Source organism: Oncorhynchus gorbuscha, linkage group LG13 (assembly GCF_021184085.1).
Source record: "Oncorhynchus gorbuscha isolate QuinsamMale2020 ecotype Even-year linkage group LG13, OgorEven_v1.0, whole genome shotgun sequence".
Lineage (NCBI taxonomy): Eukaryota > Metazoa > Chordata > Actinopteri > Salmoniformes > Salmonidae > Oncorhynchus > Oncorhynchus gorbuscha.
This window is the reverse complement of record NC_060185.1, coordinates 50,968,777-50,993,014: the sequence shown is the minus strand read 5'-3', so window position 1 is coordinate 50,993,014 and position 24,238 is coordinate 50,968,777. Positions and strand designations below refer to the sequence as shown.

Genomic DNA, 24,238 nt, shown 5'->3' with positions numbered 1-24,238 from the left:
TGTTTTACTGCTCTTCTTGTGGAGTGGAACCACCCGGGCTGTTTTGAGATCCTTGGGAAATGGACCACTACTAATAAAGGTTTACAATATGTTATCATTTTAGCAGTGACAGGAGCACTATTCTTTGAATTGTGCAGGAAGGTTATCCAGCCCAGTTGCTTTGTTTATGCTTAATGAGCACAGCTCAAACAAATCATTTGTGAGACCGTTGCTATGGTAAAAGTAGTTAATGAAAGACTGGTCATAGTGTCCAGAGCAGAAGAGTAACTTCTGAACCAGAGATGAAGCTATAGTAGTAAAAACATTTTTTTAAAATAATTTGCAACCTTTTGCCTGGTCATAACATAAAACATCAGGGGCAGTTTTTAAGCCAATGTCCATTTAAAAAGTTCTGAAGTATACAAGGCTGATTGATGTAAGTTGTCATTAACGGCATCTATATAATGTTGGGATTTGGTCTTATCCATTTTGTATCTTGCCTGGTTTCTACAGTTAATATAACCATCATAATCTTGTTGTGGATTTGTCCTTCTGAATCTGGCCAGGTAGCGATCCCTTTTCCTTATGAGGTCTAAGATCTCGGAAGTGATCCATTTCCCTGACCGCTGTTTGATTTGAATTTGTTTCATCGAAGCCAGAGTCGAGTGCAGACAAACAGATCATTAAAAAGATACCCAGCTTGATCAACATCACAGTTTAGTACATGAGATCAATCCAAAATTCCCAGGACCTCGACATAACGGGTTTTTTTGTGTATTGTTTCATAGACCGTACCTTCATGAATATATTACCAGCTCTAGTAGCATTATGGATTTCTTACGGGTACAGTAGGTTACCATATGATCACTAAAACCAATATTTAAGACTCCTGACTGGCAGACATTCTCTTGATCTGATACAATAATCAAATCCAAAGTCGATTTACTGTCAATACGCACCTGGGTTGGCTAAACAATTAGTTGTTCTAGTCCAAATAGGTGATTTTATTTTTTATTTTTTTTAGCTCATTTCAGCAGCAGGCTCTGCGTTCACATGGATAAAAAAAAGTCCTCTCTGGTTGAAACAGTCAAACATGTCATTTTCTGTGCCCACTGCTGGTACATCGACGATCTCATCTAGATTGCACTCATCATCCCTGCTTGTGTCCAGCAACCCAATGTTTGGCACCGCATTTTAAACAGCATACGTTGCACACAAGCAAAATGTTACTTTGAGACTTTACAGCTTTATCATATGACAAGGGGTTGATACTTCCACACTTTGTGAACAAACACATGTCACAATCCACTGCTTTTGAATTCTTCCTTTTGGTCTCACCACAGTTTGGGCATAGTTGTTTAGCTTGCTTTGTGGTGTTTGGGCCAGGACGGGTGTACAGCGTAGCAGGCTTAATGTAACACGCAGCTTGTTGGAGTTAACATCGGTCTCAGCTGTGTTCACTGTGTACCTTCCTCGAGCGGCTCAGCTGTTGCCGTAGGAAAGGTGATATCAGGTGCTGGTGCCGTGCTGGAAAATGTCCCCCCTGCCAGAATCCCCCCCCCCCCTTCGTGTTCTTCATTGCTGCGACTTGCCTGCTAGTTGAGATTTCTGCTCTTCGCTCCGTTGTCAGTTTAGCCTACATTTCACTGATCTTAGTAGCAGAAAGCATTTTTTTTTTTGTCTGCAGTTTTCGGTTTGGCTATTTGTTTCAAGTGTATGTGGCGGTTCTAGCTTGTATGGCACCCGGGGGCGCCCGTGCCGCCCCCTGCAAGATGCTACGGTGGGTGGCTGCCCATGTCACCCATACCTAAATCCGCTACTGATTTATATTAGTCTATAAATCAATCTCTATTCAACTAGTATTTTTGAAAGTGGAAGGATAATTCCGCTATAATTGTTCTGAAATGTTTACTGCTTGCCAACATATTACTCCCTCTGTTTAATATAATGCGCATTTATGAATTATGTTGCCTATCCTGACGTGAAGTTTGTTCTATAGAAAGTATTTGACTCTAGCCACAGAATTAAGGAAATTAGAAGGGGGGGGGGGGTTCTGCCAGGTTGGAGACTTTCGGGCACATCACCTGTTCAGTTGCTCATGGCTGAAGTTCACAATATGAAAGCGGAGATTTCCATCCACGTCTTTCGGTGTAGGTGGAATGGGAGTTTAGGATAATCGCCATGTTTGAATTGTAGAATAAATCAGAAACGACAAAGTAAAACCTCTGGCTAAAGCCATAATAGTATTGCACGTTGAGATATACAAACAAACAATACTCGAATAGCAAAAAATACATTTAAGAGTCTGTTAGGTGAAAATAATAAAAAGTGATCTGCAGTGGTGTAAAAATATTTTAAGGTACTACTTAAGTAGTTTTTGGGGGGTATGTATTTGACTATTTATATTTTGGACTACTTTTACTTCACTATATTCCTGAAGAAAATAATGTACTTTTTACTCCATAAATTTTCCCTGAGACCCAAAAGTACTCATTTACATTTTGAATGCTTAGCAGGACATAGTGTCCAAGAGAACAGCCCTGGTCATCTCTACTGCCTCTGATCAGGTGGACTCACCCCGTGGCTATCTGTAAATAAATACAAATGGTGCGGCCTGGTTTGCTTAATATAAGGAATTTGAAATTATTTATACTTTTACTTTTGATACTTTAAGTATATTTTAGCAATTACATTGACATTTGAAACATAAGTATATGTAAAACCAAATACTTTTTGACTTTCACTCAAGTAGTATTTTACTGGGCGACTTTTACTTGAGTCATGTTCTATTACGGCATCTTTAGTTTTATTCAAGTATGACAATTGTGTACTTTTTCCACCACTGGGGAATAGTATCTTTCACAGTCAGTGTTGTTGGCCTAGTGGCCTTTCTCAAGACAAGGTGCACATTAGTCCACCTTTGTGTGGATGTGGAATAAAAGATGCAGATGACCTTTTCATTTTTGTCCTCCCAGCTTCTCTTTTTCATTTGGAGAGGTCAGCCCCTCCCTCGGTGAAGTATGATTGACTGGAGTGCTGAGCTGGAATAAAAGCCTGCACACACTATGGCCTCCAGGAATTCAGTGCCCACCCTTGGTCTAGACCTTAATCACACACTCGCTCCAAGTTAAATTCATCCAATACATTTTAGCTCTATATGTACACTACCAAACTAGCCCAGTTCTACTTCAATAAATAACACTATTAGTATTTGACAATGTAGAAAAGGATTACTACATTGTAAACTGAAACGTTCTCTCCCTGAGAGTCTGTTTTGCTCCTATAGCTCTCTTGCTTAACTTTAGGCAATCACTTTTTTGATAGCTCTCGTAAAAATTTAAAAAACTGACTGAAGAGCCCTGTATCTTTTAGTTTATATGAAGTCAACAGTGTCTAGTCGTAGATAATGTACTGTAAAAAAAAATGTTGCCTAATGGTCAGTGCAGTGCATGGTGAACCATCTGTGATTGAATAGAGATAGCAGCGCTCTTTTGCATGAAAAAGCTCCTTATTACTAGCCTAGTCCCAGATCTGTTTGTGCCGTCTTGCCAAATCCTATGGTCATTGTCACAGTGGGTGTTGGCAAGACCGCACAAACAGATCTGGGACCAGGCTACCTTAATTACTGCATCGACTCACAAATATGTTGCTTGCTGCACCTGTAGGAGTGGAGGGCTCCGTGTTTGAGATCCTGCCCCAGTCGGTGGACGTGGTCCCGGTCCTGCTGTCGTGCCGCTCTACGAGAGACGTGTGGCAGCCCTGCTCCTGCAGCTTCAGCCTGCGTCTGGAGTGGTACCCCTGCCTGCTCAAGTACTGCCGCAACCGCGACACCACAGGCAAAGGCAGCCCCTACAAGTGCGGCATCAAGAGCTGCAGCAAAGGCTACCAATTCACCTACTATGTCCCCCACAAACAGCTCTGTCTCTGGGATGAGGAGACTTAGCAGCACACTGGCTGTGCAGTCAGACCCCCTCACCCCCCAATGCTTTTCTTTTCCTCATTTAATTTGGGTATCACGTTGGAGTTCAGTTCATCCTGTCGTGAGATGATAGTAGTTTTATGCCTTAAATGGGACAGTTTAGGTTGAAATTGAGACCAAAGCTATACCCTCTCAATGACTCCTTTTCACATCCTATAGTTGGGATATGATGCTGCCGAAGTGTCCAGGTACCTACTGTGCCACCTAAAGTTACTCTCACACGTTTGTGCCCAGCTAATAAAAAATGACTACAAGAACCTCCTCTCATAAGGACACGTTTATGCATACGGCTGGACAGAGCAGCCTTTTTTTCTACATTTCTTGCCCAGTGGGATGATTGGTGAAGGAACAACGTTCCCATAATGTTGTCACAGGAAACCGTGGGATGCGCATCGGCACGTCAGTCGGACAGTGACTTATGACGTCAATAACACCGCTTTAGCCAGCTCTCTTCCTGGTCGACGGCAACTCAGGTTGCAATCAACAATGTTTCTCTGATTGCTGGGATTATTTATTTGGTTGCCAGGTGAAATTATTGAAGATTCTAATGTATAAAATGACTAATCTTAAGTTTTCTTTATATAAACTTCATCCCATTTTGTCTTTTGATTTGTGTAGCAAAACAGACAGATTATATACACATTGTAAAAAAAACATTAGCAACACCTTCCTAATATTGAGTTTCACCCCCTTTTGCCCTCAGAACAGCCTCAATTCGTCGGGGACATGAACCCTACATGGTGTCAAAAGCGTTCCACAGGGATTCTGGCCCATGTTGACCCCAATGCTTCCCACAGTTGTCAAGTTAGCTGGATGCCCTTTGGGTGGTGGACCATTCTTGATACACACGGGAAACTGTTGAGTGTGAAAAACCCAGCAGCGTTGCAGTTCTTGACACGCTCAAACCAGTGTGCCTGGCACCTACTACAATACCCTGTTTTTCAAGGCATTTAAATATTTGGTGTTGCCCATTCACCCTCTGAATGGCAAACATACACAATCCATGTCTCAATTGCCTCTAGGCTTAACTCCTTTGTTAACCTGTCTTCTCCCCTGCATCTACACTGATTTGAAGTGGATTTAACAGGTGACAATGAGGGATAATAGCTTTCAACTGGTCAGTCTGTCATGGAAAGAGCAGGTGTTCCTAATGTTTTGTACCCTCAGAGTATATTGTGAAAATGTCTGGGCATTGTATTTAGTTAACAGTATAGATGCTGATGCTAATTTAAAGTACGTTGTTGAATAGCAAGTTACTTCTTTCTAGCCTCAATGTTGTTTTTCTTCTGTCAATGTGATAAAAAAAAAAAATTCTTGGGACCAAATTTCATGAATCCCAATTCACAATGGATCACCTGAGTATCTGTAAACCCTCTGGGTTTGAGAGAGAATGCCACTAACTTGAACATCATTCACAGCTCAATCACTGACGGCCATGATTGATTTTTCTTTTACACACACTATATATATATTTTTTTCATTTTGACAAAGGTCTCCAAGTTAATTTGCTTATATTTCATTATTCTTTCAAGATTAGGGGCAAACCACAGTAAAGATTCACAAAGGAAATATTCTCCAAGGAAGGGCTGAAGTTGCAACTTATTTGATTTGTGTTCACTTTTTTCACTTCTCATGGAATGGATCTGATAAATGTTTGAAGCAATACCGTTAATGCAATGTGTAGCTAATGCATTCCATTCAACGTTCAACACATGGATTATTGGGGGGGGGACGACCACATCTAACCATAGTCAGTGAAACCCTTTTACCATTATTACATTTCTCATGTCGGTTCATTTCATTAACATCACAATTTGTTAAATGTACGTCGTGTAGGACCTTCCTGATTATCACTTGGATATGTGATTCCATTCCACATAGAACACTTTGTTCAGGTAGGACTAAAATAATCAGCAATCAGTAGGGAAAAGTCCAATTTTATTCCACAATATGATCACTTGTCTGCTATCCAATTCCTATACCTCATTATGGCATTTTACATCTCGAGTAGCTTAATGTGTTTAATCATATTCAGTAGTAACTGGTACCTAATTGTTTTGTTTTATTCTGTCACGTTATGCTAATGTTCACTTTGTGTATGACCTCTTCCTAACTCACAAACCAAAATGTATTTTTTTTGTTTGTTGTAAAAACCCTTCGAACTGTGGCCATTCTATGTGCCTTAACACTTCAAATGATATTTTTGCAATGTAAAACTAGAGTAAAGTCTCTTGTATTTTTCTATGTAAGAGTTGTGTATGTTTGCAAAGAGCAATACCACAGAAAATGAAGTCATTTACAATTCAAAAGTACATTTTTGCCTGCAAGGGTTCAATAAAGGCACCTCTTTTGCACTGCACTTCTGTGGGTGGTCTTTATTCAGCAAAAATCTGACTTCAGAACAAGATTCACTGACACCTACCAGGCGCCAGGTACAGTATCCATTTTCGTGTAGCTTTCATGTTCCCCACCTGTACCAGAGAGAGCATTTCTGCAGAAGGCTTATTATACCTGCATCCCACCTTTTCGCCTCCACGTACTGCTGGAAAAAACACAAATATTACCAGCAGATGGCGCCACAAGCCCATTCTAGTTGACAAGTAGACACCACCCGACCACGGTAAAGCTACTCCTACATTCGGGAACCAGGCTAGCAGTAATTATATTTTGTTTTTGTCTGAGTGTTGGAAACTAATTCACTAATTTCGTTTAGGGTTGGGTAGCTATCTGCAGCACCATTTGCTGACACTGCAAGGTGGGGGATTTGGCTATTGAGATTAGATACTCGAGACGCAATTGTTTGTTTTTGAGCCGAGTAACGTAATGGACACAAAGAACCGAAGATGAAGTGACTGTCACCCGAGGGACCATGCTGGCCACAAAGAGACTAGAGATGTCACCGACATGAACGTGCAAGCGGTGCAGAAATAAGGTGATGTTACAAAATAGTTTTTTCGCTTTGCCAACATTTGATAGCTTGAGGAGCCAAGCTCTTGTCTATCTAGCTTGCTGTCTTCTAGCCTGCCTTATGAAACTTGTCTAGACAGCTAATCTGGATTCATTTTTATTCCCTTTTTAAATGAGTTTTTAGCTAAAATATTCGCATCTTTATAAATTTGCGCAGTCTGGAGCTATATTGGCAGTGTTATTTTATATCTTTGCTATAGAGCCCTACAGTGGAGCTGTCAAAAACCCCTAAAACATAGTGGTCAAACGGGGAAATGGTTCCAATCGGTTTTTCCACGTTACATTTTTCACATAGGGGATTTTAGAAACACTTAAAATAAGGGCTGTGTTTGGTTGTAGGCTTACCCTGGCGTGACGTTTTGGTAACCATGTAAATCTCTCTGACGAGTGACTTTTAAAATAAAATATCCAACTCCATTTACTCTGATTCGAAAATGCTAGTTCGCTTCAAAGTAGACATGCAAAACTACAAGTCCTTGCAAGCTCTTAAATATCATCTTTGCAAACGGGTATTGTGTCTTTTCAAAACATGCACAAGACAGTTCACAAAATTCCCCATTTAATTACTACATTTAACTAACATTAGATAGTTCATCCAGAGATTCTTTCCTTTGCCTCGATTTGCCAGACTCGTCAAGATCATTGCATTTGTAGTTCTTTATGATAGCCACATGAGCATTTCATTTTGGGGGGATAAATACAGGCTAATACATTGATAAAAGTCGCAATGTCAAAATTTCACGCCAAGCCTACACGAAACACAGCCCTTAGTGTTTCTAAAATCGCTTATGGGGAAAATGAATAGTGGAAATATGATTGGAACTATTTCCCTGTTTGACAGCTCAGTTTTATGGGTGTGGTACTCTATACTAGAGGTCGACCGATTATGATTTTTCAACACCGATACCGATTATTGGAGGACCAAAAAAAAGCCACTGCTGATTAATCGGCCAATTTTTATTTGATTTATTTGTAATAATGACAATTATAATAATACTAAATGAACACTTATTTTAACTTAATAAAAATATATTTAGCCTCAAATAAATAATGAAACATATTCAATTTGGTTTAAATAATGCAAAAACAAAGTGTTGGAGAAGTAAAAGTGCAATATGTGCCATGTAAAAAAGCTAACGTTTGAGTTCCTTGCTCAGAACATGAGAACATATGAAAACTGGTGGTTTTAACATGAGACTTCAATATTCCAAAGTAAGAGGTTTTAGGTTGTAGTTAATATAGGATTTATAGGACTATTTCTGTCTATACCATTTGTATTTCATATACCTTTGACTATTGGTCCTGTAGCTCAGTTGGTAGAGCATGGTGCTTGTAACGCCAGGGTTTTCGATCCCGGGACCACCCATTTGTATGCACACATGACTGTAAGTCCTTTGACTATTATATTACTATTGGATGTTCTTATAGGCACTTTAGTATTGCCAGTGTAACAGTATAGCTTCCGTCCCTCTCCTTGCTCCTACCTGGGCTCGAACCAGGAAAACATCGACAACAGCCACCCTCGAAGCAGCGTTACCCATCGTTCCACAAAAGCCGCGCACCCCGCTAACCTATCAGCCTAATGGCTGGTTTAACCGATGTGAAATGGCTAGCTAGCCATTTCACATCGGTTAAACCAGCCATTAGGCTGATAGGCTTGAAGTCATAAACAACGCTGTGCTTGTGAAGAGCTGCTGGCAAAACGCACGAAAGTGCTGTTTGAATGAATGCTTACGAGCCTGCTGGTGCCTACCATTGCTCAGTCAGACTGTTCTATCAAATCATAGACTTAATTATAACATAATAACACACAGAAATGCGAGTCTTAGGTCATTAATATGGTAGAATCTGGAAACTATCATCTCGAAAACAAGACGTTTATTCTTTAAGTGAAATACAGAACCTTTCTGTATTTTATCTAACGGATGGCATCCCTAAGTCTAAATATTCTTGTTACATTGCACAACCTTCAATGTTATGTCATAATTACATAGAATTCTGGCTAATTAGTTCACAATGAGCCAGGCTGCTCAAACTGTTGCATATACCCTGACTGTGTGCAATGAACGCAAGAAAAGTGACAAAATTTCACCTGGTTAATATTGCCTGCTAACCTGGATTTCTTTGAGCTAAATATGCAGGTTTAAAAATATATACTTCCGTGTATTGATTTTAAGAAAGGCATTGGTGTTTATGGTTAGGTACAGTCGCCCAACGATTGTGCTTTTTTCGCAAATGCGCTTTTGTTAAATCATCCCCCAGCGTTGCATCGATTATATGCAACGCAGGACACGCTAGGTAAACTAGTAATATCATCAACCATGTGTAGTTATAACTAGTGATTATGCTTGATTGATTGTTTTTTATAAGATAAGTTTAATGCTAGCTAGCAACTTACCATGGCTTCTACTGAATTCGCGTAACAGGCAGGCTCCTCGTGGAGTGCAATGATAGGCAGGTGGTTAGAGCGTTGGACTAGTTAACTGTAAGGTTGCAAGAATGGATCCCCCGAGCTGACAAGGTGAAAATCTGCCATTCTGTCCCTGAACAAGGCAGTTAACCCACCATTACTAGGCCGTCATTGAAAATAAGGATGTGTTCTTAACTGATTTGCCTAGTTAAATAAAGGTAAAAATCGGCAAAAATACAGATTTCCGATTGTTATGAAAACTTGAAATCGGCCCTAATTAATCGGCCATTCCGATTAATCGGTCGACCTCTACTCTATACTAGCAAACTAGCTGCTCTCTCCCCTTCTGCACTGATGTCAAAACTACTGAACAGGGGAAATCATAGCTAGCTCTATAAATAGTACGCCAAATTCATTATATTAATAATAAACATTTACATTTGGATATTGTCTTTTTTTTAAACATAATGTACATAATAAAGGTGCAAGTATAAATAATAAATAGGTACTCTAGCTTGCTTTATGACAGTTTACTGGCAGATATGGCTACTGTCTGCACTGCAGCGCAACCTGGTCTCAGAGCATTTTGTGTTATTCAGTATGTAAAACCGGGACTCCATTTAGTATGGTAACTATTAATTTGTGAATGTCCATCATCCATTTCGTATGATATGTTACGCGATACGTATATGTTACGAATTAGCTAAACGTACAATGTTATGGATTTGCTAAACATGTTACAAAATATGTTACAAATTCCAATTTGTTGTTCCTAACGTTAGCTAGGTTGCTAACGTTAGCTAGTCAAGCGTTTAGAGTTAAGTTTAGGAGTTAGGTTAAAGGGAGGGATAGCTAAAAGTGACAAGGTTGTCTATGATAAGATTCGAACATGCAACCTTTGGTTTGCAAGACATTTATGTTATACACCCATCCATCCCGACCTACCACCCTCTTGTTTTTTGCCTTAAATAACCTTCTGTCTTATGTAAGCATACCAAATGTAACATACAGTGTGATACTGATTTGAGTGTCCCGGATTTGAGTTTACTATGTTACGTCTTGTCTATGAGACCAGGATGTGCTGCCCCACTGCCCCAGACACAATTACTTTTGGACTAGTTTTGAAACTCCCTGAAGTGAGCTAGCATGAAATTTCCCCTCACCAACGAGGTTGTATCATGGTCTCATTTCCCAATCCTACGACATGAGACGTCCCCCTCACCAGACCTTCACTACTCAGACTGGCCAGAGCACTACAGCTGCTCAGTTCAGATATACACTTGTTTATCAGTCTTTTTATTTATTTTTTATTTTACCTTTATTTTACTAGGCAAGTCAGTTAAGAACACATTCTTATTTTCAATGACGGCCTAGGAACAGTGGGTTAACTGCCTGTTCATGGGCAGAACTACAGATTTGTACCTTGTCAGCTCGGGGATTTGAACTTGCAAACTTTCTGTTGCTAGTCCAACGCTCTAACCACTAGGCTACCCTGCCGCCACGTCTCTTTGGATTATAACAAGGGTTCATTGAAAGGTAATGTATTTCCGTATTGCAATTATGTTTTTGTATTTTTAGCTGAGGGATGACATCGCTGGCTGTCGGCGTGGTCCTCTGCCTAACAGGCTGGATCGCTCTCTACACCCTACTGTGTAGCACCAGTGGCAGCCATGGCTCTGAGTGGAACTGTAGGCTGGTCACACTGCTCCATGGAATCCTTGCAGTCTGTATAACAGCATACATAGGCTATGTGGATGGACCTTGGCCCTTCACACATCCTGGTAAGATGCTCACTATCTAATCCCATGCAGTGTTGCACCTATATCAGCTTTCTGTAAAGTTGGTATATGAGCTACATGTTTTTTTAATGTAGATTCTTGATCAGTATACTTATTTGTATCGATATGTGTACAGTACCAGTCAAAGGTTCCATATGTGTTATTTCATCGTTTAGATGTCTTCAATATTATTCTACAATATAGAACATTGTAAAAATAAAGAAAAACACTTGAATGTGTAGGTGTGTCCAAACTTTTGACTGGCACTGTATGTATGCTACTCACCATGAATGGTGTTTACAATAACGTTGTGATCTTGATTTCAGGCACAAAGAACACCCCCCTTCAGATCGCTGCTATGGTCATTAGCCTGGGCTACTTCATCTTCGATATGGGCTGGTGTGTTTACTTCAGCACAGAGGGCCCAGTGATGCTGGCTCACCACACCATGAGCATCCTGGGTATCTTGTTGACCCTGAGCTTGGGGGAATCTGGCATCGAGTCCTGCGCCGTACTCTTTGGCAGTGAGATCACCAACCCCCTTCTGCAAGCTCGCTGGTTCCTGAGACAGTTGGGTCGCTATGAGAGCCTGACAGGGGAGGCGGTGGATGTTCTGTTTGTAGTGCTATTTGTGTTTATGCGTATAGTGGTTGGCGGAAGGATGTTGTACTGCGAGCTCATCTCCACACGGCCCAGGTTCATTATAAAGTGTGGGGGAGTTGCCATGTATGTGCTATCCTGGGTGTTCATGGTGGACATTGGTCGTTTCGCCTACCGCAAGAGTCTATCCAAATACAGACGCTGGCAAGACCAACACAGATTGGAAACAGTTAACAGACATGATGGAAAGAGAGACTGAAAGACTTCCTGATCTTTAGAAGATTAATATAAACATCCAATGTTTATACTAATATACCTTTAACAAATGATTAACTAACACATGGTTGTGTGTAAGAGGAGGGTCAAAGTCACGTCATTTTTTAAAGTATGATTATTGGGGAGACGTCTTTGGTATTCAGTTTACACTTTTTTTGTGCTCAGTTCAGAAAAAAACAAGCTGCTCAGTTTAGACATACACTGTTCATCAGTCACTTTGGATTATAACACATGTTCACTGGAAGGTAATGTACAGGCCCTTCAGAAAGTATTCACGTCCTTTTTCCACATTTTGTTCAAATCCATTTCTATTTGTCATATGCTTCGTAGACAACAGGTGAAATGCTTACTTACGGTTCCATTTCCAACAATGCAGAGTTAAGATACACAATGTAATACTTTTTAAATATTGACAAGGAATAAATTCACAGTGAATAATTAATAAAAATAAAAAGTAAAAATAACATGGCTATATACAGGGAGTACCAGTACCAAGTCGATGTGCAGGGGTACGAGGTAAATGAGGTAGCTATGTACTGTAATTATAGGTAGGGGTAAAGTGACTAGGCAACAGGATAGACCATAGACAGTAGCAGCAGTGTATGTGGTGGGTGTGTTGTGTTACAACCTAAATTAAAAATCTATTAACCTTAGATTTTTGGTCACTGGCCTACACACAATACCCCATAATGTCAAAGTAGAATTGTTTTTTGACATTTTGACAAATTAATTACAAATGAAAGCTGAATTGCCTTGAGCAGTGGTGGAAAAAGTACCTACTTGTCATACTTGAGTAAAAGTAAAGATACCTTCATAGAAAATGACGAAAGTGAAAGTCACCCAGTAAAATACTACTTGAGTTAAAGTCACCTTTGAGTGTCAGGGAAATGTGTGGAGTAAAAAGTACATGGTTTTCTTTAGGAATGTAGTGAAGTAAAATTTGCTAAAAATATAAATAGTAAAGTATAGATGCCCCAAAAAACTACTTAAAACCAGTGGTGTAAATTACTACTTAAGTCAGTAAGTATTCAACCCCTTTGTTATGACAAGCCTGAATAAGTTCAGGATTAAAAATGTGCATAACAAGTCACATAAGTTGCATGGACTCACTCTTTGCAATAATTGTTTTTAACATGATTTTTTAAATGACTACCTCATTAACCCCACACATACAATTATCTGTAAGGTCCCTCAGCCGAGCAGTGAATTCCAAACACAGATTCAACCACAAAGACCAGGGAGGTTGTCCAATGCCTCGCAAAGAAGGGTGCTGTTTGGTAGATGTGTAAAAAAAAAAAAAATAAAAAAAGGGAAAAAAGCAGATATTTAATATCCCTTTGAGCATGGTGAAGTTATTAATTATACTTTGGATGGTGTATCAACACACCCAGACACTACAAAGATACCTGCGTCCTTCCTAACTCGGTTGCCAGAGAGGAAGGAAACCGCTCAGCGATTTCACCATGAGGCCAATGGTGACTTTAAAACAGTTACAGAGTTTAATGGCTGCGATGGGAGAAAACGTTGTAGTTACTCCACAATACTAACCTAATTGACAGAGTGAAAACAAGGAAGCCTGCACAGAATTAAAATATTCCAAAACATGCATCTTGATGCAACAAGGCACTAAAGTAATACTGCAAAGAATGTGGCAAAGCAATTCACTTTTTATCCTGAATACAAAGTGTTATGTTTGGAGCAAATCCAATACAACACATTACTGAGTACATCTCTCCATATTTTCAAGCATGGTGGTGGCTGCATCATGTTATGGGTATGCTTGTAACCATTAAGGACTGGGGAGTTTTTCAGTATAAAAAAGAAACCTAATGGAGCTAAAAACAGGCAAAATTCTAGAGGAAAAGCTATTTCAGTCTGTTTTCCACCAGACACTGGGATATGAATTCCCCTTTCAGCAGGACAAAAATCTAAAACACAAGGCCAAATCTAAACTGAAGTTGCTTACCAAGAAGACAGTGAATGTTTCTGAGTGAACGAGTTACAGTTTTGAATGAAATCTTCTTGAAAATCTATGGTAAGACCTGAAAATGGGTTGTGTAACAATGATCAGCAGAGCTTGAAGAATTTTGAAAAGAATAACGGGCAAATGTTGCACAATCCAGATGTGGAAAACTCTTAGACACTTACCCAGAAAGACTCACAGCTGTAATCGCTGCCAAAGGGGATTCTAACATGTACAGTATTAACTCAGGGGGTTGAATACATCTAATCAAGATATATTAGTGTTTTATTTTTCATAAATGTTTTTATTATTAATTATATATATATATATATATACTTTTTCTTCCATTTTGACATTAGAGCACTTTGTGTAGATCATTGACAAAAAAAAAAAAAATTAAATCCATTTTAATCCCACGTTGTAACTAAACAAAATGTGGAAAAAGTTGAGGGGTGCGAATACCTTTTGAAGGCACTGTATTTCCATATTGCAATTATGCTGCATTTTACAGAACATTACCTGAACATAAAATGTAGGTTAATCAGACTTGCTCACACACATCTTGAGCATAGCTAATATTTTTGGTAATGGTAGAAATTGAAGTGCATCATGCAATCTTTTAAAACTTCTACATGTGTTTGTTGGTCATTAAGTTGTTTTTGTCTTGTTTTTGTGTATTTAGCTGAGGGATGACATCACTGTCTGTTGGCGTGGTCCTCTGCCTTACAGGCTGGATCACTCTCTACACACTACTGTGTAACACCAATGGAAGCCGTGGGCCTGAGTGGAACTGTAGGCTGGTCACACTGTTCCATGGAATCCTGGCAGTCTGCATAACAGCCTACATAGGTTATGTGGAAGGACCTTGGCCCTTCACACATCCAGGTAAGATGCTCACTATTTAATTGCACGGAAACAGTGTAATCGTTTTCATGTAGAGTGCTGCTTCTAGAACACCTTTTTCTAAAGGTACTCTGGGAGTGGTACAACCAGTGGTGCAGCTGTACAAGTTCCTGAGGATCTGAGGGGCTATGCCTAATCATTTCAGTTTCCTAAGGGCTTCCTCACAACTGTTCTGGTGTGAAGAGACCATATTAAGCCCTCAATTATGTGGACACTGAGAAACTTGAATGTTTTCACCACCCCATTTCCTGTAATCCATGATCAGCTCCTGGGACTTGCTGATATTGAGGGAGAGGTTGTTGTCCTGGCAACACACAGTTGGCAACACACAGCCCTGGCAACACACAGCCAGTTCTCTGACCTCCTTCCTGTAGGCTGTCTCATCTCCATTGGTGATCAGGCCTACCACGTCGTGTCATCAGCAAACTTGATGATGGAGTTGGAGATGTGCGTGGCCACACAGTCATGGATAAACATGGAGTACAGGAGGGGGCTAAGCACACACCCCTGTGGGACCCCCGTGTTGAGAGTCAGCGTGGCGGAGGTGTTGTAGCCTACTTGTTTCGGCCCGTTAGGAAGTCCAGGATCCAGTTGCAGAGGGAGGTGTTCAGTCTCAGGGTCCTGAGCTTGGAGGGCACTATGGTGTTGAATTCTGAGCTGTAGCCAATGAACAGCATTCTCAAATAGGTATTCTTCTTGTCCAGGTAGGAGAGGGCAGTGTGGAGTACAATTTAGATTGCATTGTCTGTAGATCTGCTGGGGCAGTATGCAAAATGAAGAGGGTCTAGGGTGTCTGGGATGATGGAGGTAATATGTGCCATGACCAGCCTTTCAATGCATTTCATGACTACAGATGTTAGTGCTACAGAGCAGTAGTCAGTGTGGCAGGTGGCCTTAGAGTTCTTGGGAACAGGAATGATGGTGGTCAGCTTGACGTGGGGATTACAGACTGGGACAAGGAGAGTTTAAAAATGACCATGGAGATGCCTGTGAGCGAATCTTGAACAGATTAAAAATCTTATTCACGTTGGCCTCGGGGAGCAAGATCACCCAGTCCTCTGGGACGGCGGGCCCCTCGTGCATGGCTCTGTGTTGTTTTTGTCGAAGCATGCATGAAATGTATTGAGTTCGCCTATATAGGCAGAGTCTCGAGCCAGGTTTTCGCTACATATTTTGGCAGGAGTCTCTCCCCCTAAGCTCTACAGATCAGAGCTGATGCTTATAGTGTTGCTAGCTATTCTCTCAAAGCATCCGAAACTGACACCGAGGCAAGAGCACGCAGCAGCAAAGCAAGACACTGAGGCACATCGAGACACAAAGCTATTTAGCATATATTTTTGTATTATAGCGACTTTTTCTTGGAACACACTTCTCTTGTGTATCCAATTGTGTGACATCCATTCCTTGCACACAGATTCAGTGCTGTACTCAGAATGTCATTCCACCCGTGTCAACAGTGTGAGAAGCGTCTCCCAGCCTCAGATGAGCACACTCATCTGCTTGGGAGCTGAACATGCTCAAGTGGCTTCACAGTGTAGCAGCTGTTGTACTCAGTGTCAAAAATTCAAACAGAGAGTATTAAAATCTCGACTTGAGAGCTTTGTGGGCGGAACCTCCGGACTGTCATCAGATTGAGTCTGCCACACAGATCATTGATCGTAGACCTTCCTCTGCAGATTATTTCAAACACTCCAGGTCAAATGACAGGTCTCACTCACCTCGTGATCCACCGCCCAATAAACACCATTTCTTATCCTCGCCTGGGCACAAATCTCTCCATACGGAGGTGCGCAAAGAGATGGGCATCCACATGGGAACCATTTGAGTCCACCCTCAAGCACATCCTGGCCAGTCTTCCTTCACCGGTACCAAACCCAACCCCTACCTCTGAACAGAGTGTGGTTGTTGAATCGGACAACACTGATGTACTGTCCACAAGAGCTTCCCAGTCTTATGCCACCGACTATGATCACTCTGATGATGATGATGATGATGGTATGCACCATGGCTCTGGCATCATCCAGTCCCAGCCTGTCGGCCTGGCAGTAGCCACGCTCATGCCCTTGCCCACCTGAGGATGTGTATTTTTCAGCCATCAATTTACTTTGTTCGAGGGGTGCAAAATCCACTTGTAGCTTAAATTTCCCTGGATTGATTGCTTTCATTTTACTCCTGCAACTCTTTCGTACTCTTGCTTGTGCCTGACGTTTTTTCCCCGTTAACGTGACAACGTGGAAATGCTTGTAAGGACCTGTCAAACACACCCAGGTGGCTGAAATGGGCTCAATGGAATACATTCTCTTTCCGTTGCATTTATAAGAACGCTAAAGCTTAATCTTGGATTTAACGCATCATTTCGACACTTGCGTCACAAGGAAGAGAAGAAAAGATAACTTTATTTTGATGGGTGTTCATTTTTTTGTTGAATTGAAAAAAGTTAGAATTTTTATAATGATTAGATGCACTGAAATGAAAGCAACTTCTGAATATGAAGACTTATCGTGAGGTGATATTATGTCTGATCTCACAAACAATGTAAAGTATGTATAGATATATGTAATATAGAGCCAAGTGTGTTGATTTTTTTTTTTATCGGTGTATCCTGCTATTGACTCACTTGTTGAATTATGCAACCGAATGGGACAACAACAGTAATGAATGAGGCAGTCTAGACAGCAAAGGTGAGTGAGTGCATGTAGGCCTAGACATTTTTGTGGTCGCAGCCTACCCCTTTATCTTAACGTATTAATATATGCCAATACACCCAGTGTATTTATGCAAATTAGGCACTTATAGTTTTCTTTATTTTAACACAAAATATAAAATAAATACCTGATACCATTAGAAAATGTAGTATATATGAGTGCATTCTATGAAAACAAAAGTGAAATTTGACAAATTGAACACCTGGATTCCACACCAAAATCCCACTCCATTCATTATTTGTCTGTGCCAGTAAAATGTTTTATGTGCTATAATTGAGTCAATACTTGATGGATTCAAACAGTTTGGAGTATCTTCATCCATTGTCCTACTGTTACATTTATTAGAATTGTTAGTAAAACCTTTTAACAATTTTGATGACCGTTGCTACTGGCAATGACAGTCGACCAGAAAATATCCTTTGAGATCTTTGAGAGGGCAAACAGGAACCTCAATGCGGAGCACGCCCCTTCTGCCATGGTGTCCACATTCAAGTTTGATGAATTCAGTTCTTCAAAGACTGAGGTATGCCTCCTGTTGTTCAAAGACTTTGTGCGTGAGCTCCAATGCACATGAAACACGCCAAATCAAAGAACCCCTGCCATGCCAAGCAAATGCACTCGCTTAGCTACAGTTCATGATGCAGACAAGAATGGTTTTGGCCATTTCCCCCGTATGGATAAATAATTTGCTTCACTTGTTCTGCCTGCTTCTCTCTGTCACAGTTCAGACCTAGAGCTGGCTTACAAACAATGCAGGGCATTTGATTGCTTCCTACGCAGGACACATGACAGCACCTCTCTAGCCGCTAGGCTTGGCAATTCAGCAACGATACTGGCTTCCTTTCAGGAGTAGCTGCAGGCACGCCTCTCCGCAATCTACAACACTAGGACCATGAAAGAACTGTTGACAGTGACAGATCTGTTCATCCAGTGCCTTCAGAGCAATGCTAAGATGGTTGGGAAAACTTTGGCCACACTGAGTGTTGCACAGCGCCATTTATGGTTAGCGCAGTCCCAAGCTACCTGACAAAGAAAGTTCCACTCTTAGATATACCCATATTACCTGGCCAGACTTTTGGCTCAGCAGCGGCCCACTTACAAGGCTCAGACATGCTGCACCTGCTCATCAGTGGGGGAACGGACACTCTCAGCCATACCAAATAGGTGGAGGGCCTCGGAAAAGGCAGAGATGCACCACATGCAGACCGCGAACACTCTGCACAACAGCACACGAGCCTTGGTCCTACCGCAAGTTTCTCGCTTGCTCCTTGCGCTTTCACAAATTGCATAAGCGCAGCGTCAATACCCCTTCGCCAAGCAGGAGTCGGGGTCCTGGAGTACTTAGATGATTGGTTAGTATGTGTAGGGTCACAAAGCCTTGGCACACACATCCCTTGTCTCGCATCACCTCTCCGAGTTGGGACTAACAATGAGCTTGGAAAATAGTTATCTGGTCCCTACTCAGTGTGTGCTCTTCCTGGGTTTGAAACTGTACACTGCAGCAACTCCCTCTTCAAGCAGACCTCCTGTCACAAGCAAATGGGAAGCTTTTTCACCCCAAACCCCAAACCCAGCATACTGAAGTTGTGTGTGTGTGGCCCCTGAACGTGATCGCCTTGTAGCTGTACCCTCCTTGGTAATTGATACAATACCTGCAGTAAGGGGGTCCTCTACAAAAAGACTCTATTCCAACAAGTGGAACGTGTTCAGGAAGTGGTGTATTGCCCATGCAGAATTGCCATCTTCCTGCCCAATTACTGACATTTTGTCTTTTCTCCAGAAGCTTATTTCTGCAGGGAAGTCCCCATCTACATTGAATGTGTATATGACAGCCTCCCCACTTCTCACAGGAGAGTCGTGAGTTGCATAGACTTTGGACGGTTAGGGAATTGAGAGACCATCTTGCCACAACAAGAACTGTTCGTCAAACAGAACAGCTTTTTGTGTGTAATCGAGAGAACACCAAAGGTCGCACTGTCTCGAAGCAGAGACTGGCACAGCCCATCTAGTGTTCAACCTTCCCAAGTTCTCTCACGTCACCCCGCTCCTCCGCTCTCTCCACTGGCTTCCAGTTGAAGCTCGCATCCGCTACAAGACCATGGTGCTTGCCTACGGAGCTGTGAGGGGAACGGCACCTCAGTACCTCCAGGCTCTGATCAGGCCCTACACCCAAATAAGGGCACTGCGTTCATCCACCTCTGGCCTGCTCGCCTCCCTACCACTGAGGAAGTACAGTTCCCGCTCAGCTCAGTCAAAACTGTTCGCTGCTCTGGCTCCCCAATGGTGGAACAAACTCCCTCACGACGCCAGGACAGCGGAGTCAATCACCACCTTCCGGAGACACCTGAAACCCCACCTCTTTAAGGAATACCTAGGATAGGATAAAGTAATCCTTCTCACCCCCCTTAAAATACTTAGATGCACTATTGTAAAGTGGTTGTTCCACTGGATGTCATAAGGTGAATGCACCAATTTGTAAGTCGCTCTGGATAAGAGCGTCTGCTAAATGACTTAAATGTAAATGTAAATGTAAATTAGATTACCAATGCAGTGTTATTCAAAATCATACATTGCAGTAGGTACACCAACTCCAGATGGCATGGTAGCACACTCCACTAGGGGTACGGCCACCTCATGGGCCTTGTTCATAGGGGCCTCCCTGGAATCAACACCCATTACTTTCACAAGGTATTCCAGACTCAATGTTATGTCCACACCATCAGTCTCTCAACCCAGATAAGTGAGCATACTGTGAACCTTGTACATACTTATCAACCATCAGTGAGATGGATGTTCTATACAGAGGCCTTTTACTCTTGGTGATGTTACACCTAATTGAAGCCTCGTGTTTTAAGTTCTAGCGTCCAGCTTGTTTGTGCTTACAGTTGTATGCTACAGTTGGCATTTAATCCACCCTGTTGGGTTAATATATTCTGTTGCAAACCATTTCCTCGTTCCCCTCGTGTGTCGTCGTCGTCCCCCCCAGACATTTCACATTTTATTTTTACACCTAAACTGGCACACCTGATTCAATTAGCCAACTAATCATCAAGCCATTGACTAACTGAATCAGGTTTGGCAGTTCAGGGTTAAAATAAAAATGTCTGGGGGGGTGGGCATGAGGACAGGTTCTGGAAACCCTGCTGTGGTACATACAAGGTCTTTCCAGGGACTCATCTAGACTAAGGTTTAATGGTGAGTGAGGTATCCCACTCTGTTGCCTGAACCACCTGTTTGGTACAGCAGCCCCTTTACAAAAACGAAAGAGAACATTACGGATTTAGCCTTGGTTCTCTGACTAGAGTAACGGATCGCCAAGCTTTTCATGTCTTTCCTCCACCTCTGTGGAATTCAAGTGAAGTAATAGACAGTGTGCCACGTCACACCACCTTTTATATTGACAGGTCACATGGGTACAGTAAGGGAGGGGCCTAACTGTAAACATCTTTGGTATTAAGCATCTCATCGCGTGAAGGGGAAGGAGTTTCCATAGGTCGTTTGGCGACCCCGTTAATCTACTCAGAGAACCAAGGCTTACATCCATAACCAAATGTTCTCATGTAGAGTTTCTTGCCTAGTATAATTTGATGTGTGTATGACAATGTTACTAACCATGAAGAGTGTTTACAATAACGTTGTGATCTTGATTTCAGGCACAAAGAACACCCCCCTTCAGATCACTGCTATGGTCATTAGCCTGGGCTACTTCATCTTTGACATGGGCTGGTGTGTTTACTTCCGCACAGAGGGCCCGGTGATGCTGATCCACCACACCATGAGCATCCTGGGTATCTTGTTGACCCTGAGCTTGGGGGAATCAGGCATTGAGTCATGCGCCGTAATCTTTGCCAGTGAGATCACCAACCCCCTTCTGCAAGCTCGCTGGTTCCTGAGACAGTTGGGTCGCTATGAGAGCCTGACAGGGGAGGCGGTGGATGTTCTGTTTGTAGTGCTATTTGTGTTTATGCGCATAGTGGTTGGCGGAAGGATGCTGTACTGCGAGCTCATCTCCCCATGGCCCAGGGTCATTATAAAGTGTGAGGGAGTTGCCATGTATGTGCTATCCTGGGTGTTCATGGTGGACATTGGTCGTTTCGCCTACCGCAAGAGTCAATCCAAATACAGACGCTGGAGAAACCAACACAGATCGGCAGCAGCTAACGGACATGACGGAAAACAGACTGAAAGACTTCCTTATCATGATGAATAAAAACATCCAATGTTTATACTAATAGACTACCTTTATACAATTGGTTGTGCATACTGTAAACATGGGGTCAAAGTCAAGCCATTCTTTGGGCCTATATGATTATTGGGAACTATTTTTTGGTATTTAGCTAACACTTGTACATTTTTTTTGCTTTTTTAATTAAAAACAAGTGCAAGAGAATGTTGCAAAAGCATCTTAAAAAATGTACAACTGTAGCAAAAACAATTGAGACATAGTGTGTCATTGAAACCAAAGGACCTAGTGTGCCAATATGATGAACAGATGTATTTCACAAGCTTACTGCAATGAACTGTAACCTAATAGTATATTCTTCTAACCTTGTATCCAGCAATACGTTAACTATTGGGAAACAGACACTTTTGATATCCATCCATTGATTCCCTCCATCCTGATGACATAACATCCCTTAACCATCATAGGTTAGGCCACACCTGTTTTGAGGCAGTGAAATTGAACCAATACTGACTGTTTCCTTACTTTTATGTTGTTATTGTATGCAGTAGTTTTCCTGCAGAAATTCAACTTTTTTGCAATTTGTTGTATAATGTTTCTAATTTCAGTCTAATTTGTCTAATTTAAATTGTGGTACTCCTTATAAAGCCATGGAATATCCCATGTTACGTTCCATTTTGTTTTCAGGAAGATGTTTATAAACGCTCGCTGAGATTGCAGTGTTATAGATTGTGTATTGTATGCATATTCATATGGAGTACATGACATTGGCTTTTATATAACATAAAAAAAACAATGTTTCTTATCTCTGTCTTTCGATTTAGCTACAATAATGCTTTTCACAACGGTTTTTTGTTTAAGTTCACAGCAACAACAAATCAGTAACAAAATTTGGAATAAAATTATATGTTTAGTGGCATTCCATTGCTTGATTGGGTATATGAGTCATTAGTCATTGTAAATTAGTTGAAAATACCAACTGGTAAACAGTGATTTGTGCTAAATGTTTTGTATTGGTTGAAATGTTCCAGTATGACGCAAGGTCACATTTCCCAATATTGTATGCATTCATATTTGAAAATCACTACTTTTATATTACATATTTAAATCTGGTGCCTAAATAGTTATATCTGTGGAATGCTATATTAACTTTAACATTCACCATCCCTGTGTCTGTGATAAGGGAGAATCATACAAGTGTGACTTTATACATGTTCAATTGTAATGTTTACTTTTGTGTGTTCAATAAATACCCTGAATACAGAACTGGTATAAAAATATGTGCTGTAATATCAAGTAAATTAGTCCAAAAATGATTGCATCCCAGTAGGCCTATAGAGTATAAAAATGTTTTTGAACATTTTGAAGAGTTTTTTTTATACTCAGTTTGCCATTTGTTGCAATGAACTTTTACATGTATTTATTTTTTATTACAACAATTTTAAAGAGATACTAGTCTACATTACAATCAGAGATGTAGTGTAACCTTGTCCTGTACTGTAGGGTAGGCTTATTGTGCAAAAGCCATCACAGAGTTCTCTGTGCTTGAAGCATTCAAATTGTCCACATGGTGGCATATGTAAATCACCAAATCCTCCATTATACTGTAGTATAGTCCTCAACCAAAAATGTCTGAACACGTTTTGCTGCTAAATGCCATAACCATTTATCCCTGTAAAGTGTTATGATTTATGAGTTATGATTGTCACACCAGGACATGATTGTACTTTATTAACTGGTCATTTTAATGGGATAGTTCACCCACAAATTAAAGTTTGTCAGAAGTTGTCACACCCCAAAAGGTGAGTCCTGATGAGTCCACATCCTAACCATCTGCTGTGTAGATCCATTTATACAGTATACTGGAATCCCAAATGAATGTCTTAGATTAATTAATTCTCCAGATGAAATCTCGCGTCTTGTGACGGCCGGCCGCCCAACAACCTGCCTGCTTGACCCTATCCCCTCCTCTCTTCTCCAGACCATTTCCGGAGACCTTCTCCCTTACCTCACCTCGCTCATCAACTTATCCCTGACCGCTGGCTACGTCCCTTCCGTCTTCAAGAGAGCGAGAGTTGCACCCCTTCTGAAAAAACCTACACTCGATCCCTCCGATGTCAACAACTACAGACCAGTATCCCTTCTTTCTTTTCTCTCCAAAACTCTTGAACGTGCCGTCCTTGGTCAGCTCTCCCGCTATCTCTCTCAGAATGACCTTCTTGATCCAAATCAGTCAGGTTTCAAGACTAGTCATTCAACTGAGACTGCTCTTCTCTGTATCACGGAGGCGCTCCGCACCGCTAAAGCTAACTCTCTCTCCTCTGCTCTCATCCTTCTAGACCTATCGGCTGCCTTCGATACTGTGAACCATCAGATCCTCCTCTCCACCCTCTCCGAGTTGGGCATCTCCGGCGTGGCCCACGCTTGGATTGCGTCCTACCTGACAGGTCGCTCCTACCAGGTGGCGTGGCGAGAATCTGTCTCCTCACCATGCG

General features: G+C 41.4%; 3 protein-coding genes across 6 annotated transcripts in view; all 3 read left to right on the top strand.

Annotated features, from left to right (window-relative positions):
• Positions 1-6,317, top strand: part of LOC123993110 (out at first protein homolog) — a 28,705-nt gene extending 22,388 nt beyond the window's left edge. The window contains exon 4 of the mRNA XM_046294903.1: positions 3,645-6,317. Coding sequence (XP_046150859.1) covers positions 3,645-3,922 — 278 coding nt within the window. The 3' untranslated portion in view covers positions 3,923-6,317. The remainder of the gene's footprint in view (positions 1-3,644) is intronic.
• Positions 6,318-6,544: 227 nt separating this feature from the next.
• On the top strand, positions 6,545-23,009 carry LOC123993107 (TLC domain-containing protein 5-like). 4 transcript variants are annotated; one of them, XM_046294900.1, is made up of 3 exons: positions 6,545-6,614; positions 14,635-14,837; positions 21,214-23,009. In XM_046294900.1, exons 2-3 carry the CDS (start codon positions 14,642-14,644, stop codon positions 21,768-21,770), a joined length of 753 nt encoding a protein of 250 aa, XP_046150856.1. In that variant the 5' UTR covers positions 6,545-6,614; positions 14,635-14,641; the 3' UTR covers positions 21,771-23,009. The 4 variants fall into 4 exon arrangements, with proteins under 4 accessions (XP_046150856.1, XP_046150854.1, XP_046150855.1 ...); XM_046294898.1 differs by lacking the exon at positions 6,545-6,614 and adding an exon at positions 10,599-10,871; XM_046294899.1 differs by lacking the exon at positions 6,545-6,614 and adding an exon at positions 11,963-12,098.
• LOC123993109 (TLC domain-containing protein 5-like) lies at positions 6,562-11,988 on the top strand. The gene is made up of 3 exons (XM_046294901.1): positions 6,562-6,890; positions 10,914-11,116; positions 11,440-11,988. The coding sequence occupies exons 2-3, from the start codon at positions 10,921-10,923 to the stop codon at positions 11,970-11,972; spliced, it is 729 nt and encodes a 242-aa protein (XP_046150857.1). The 5' UTR covers positions 6,562-6,890; positions 10,914-10,920; the 3' UTR covers positions 11,973-11,988.
• Positions 23,010-24,238: the final 1,229 nt, after the last annotated feature.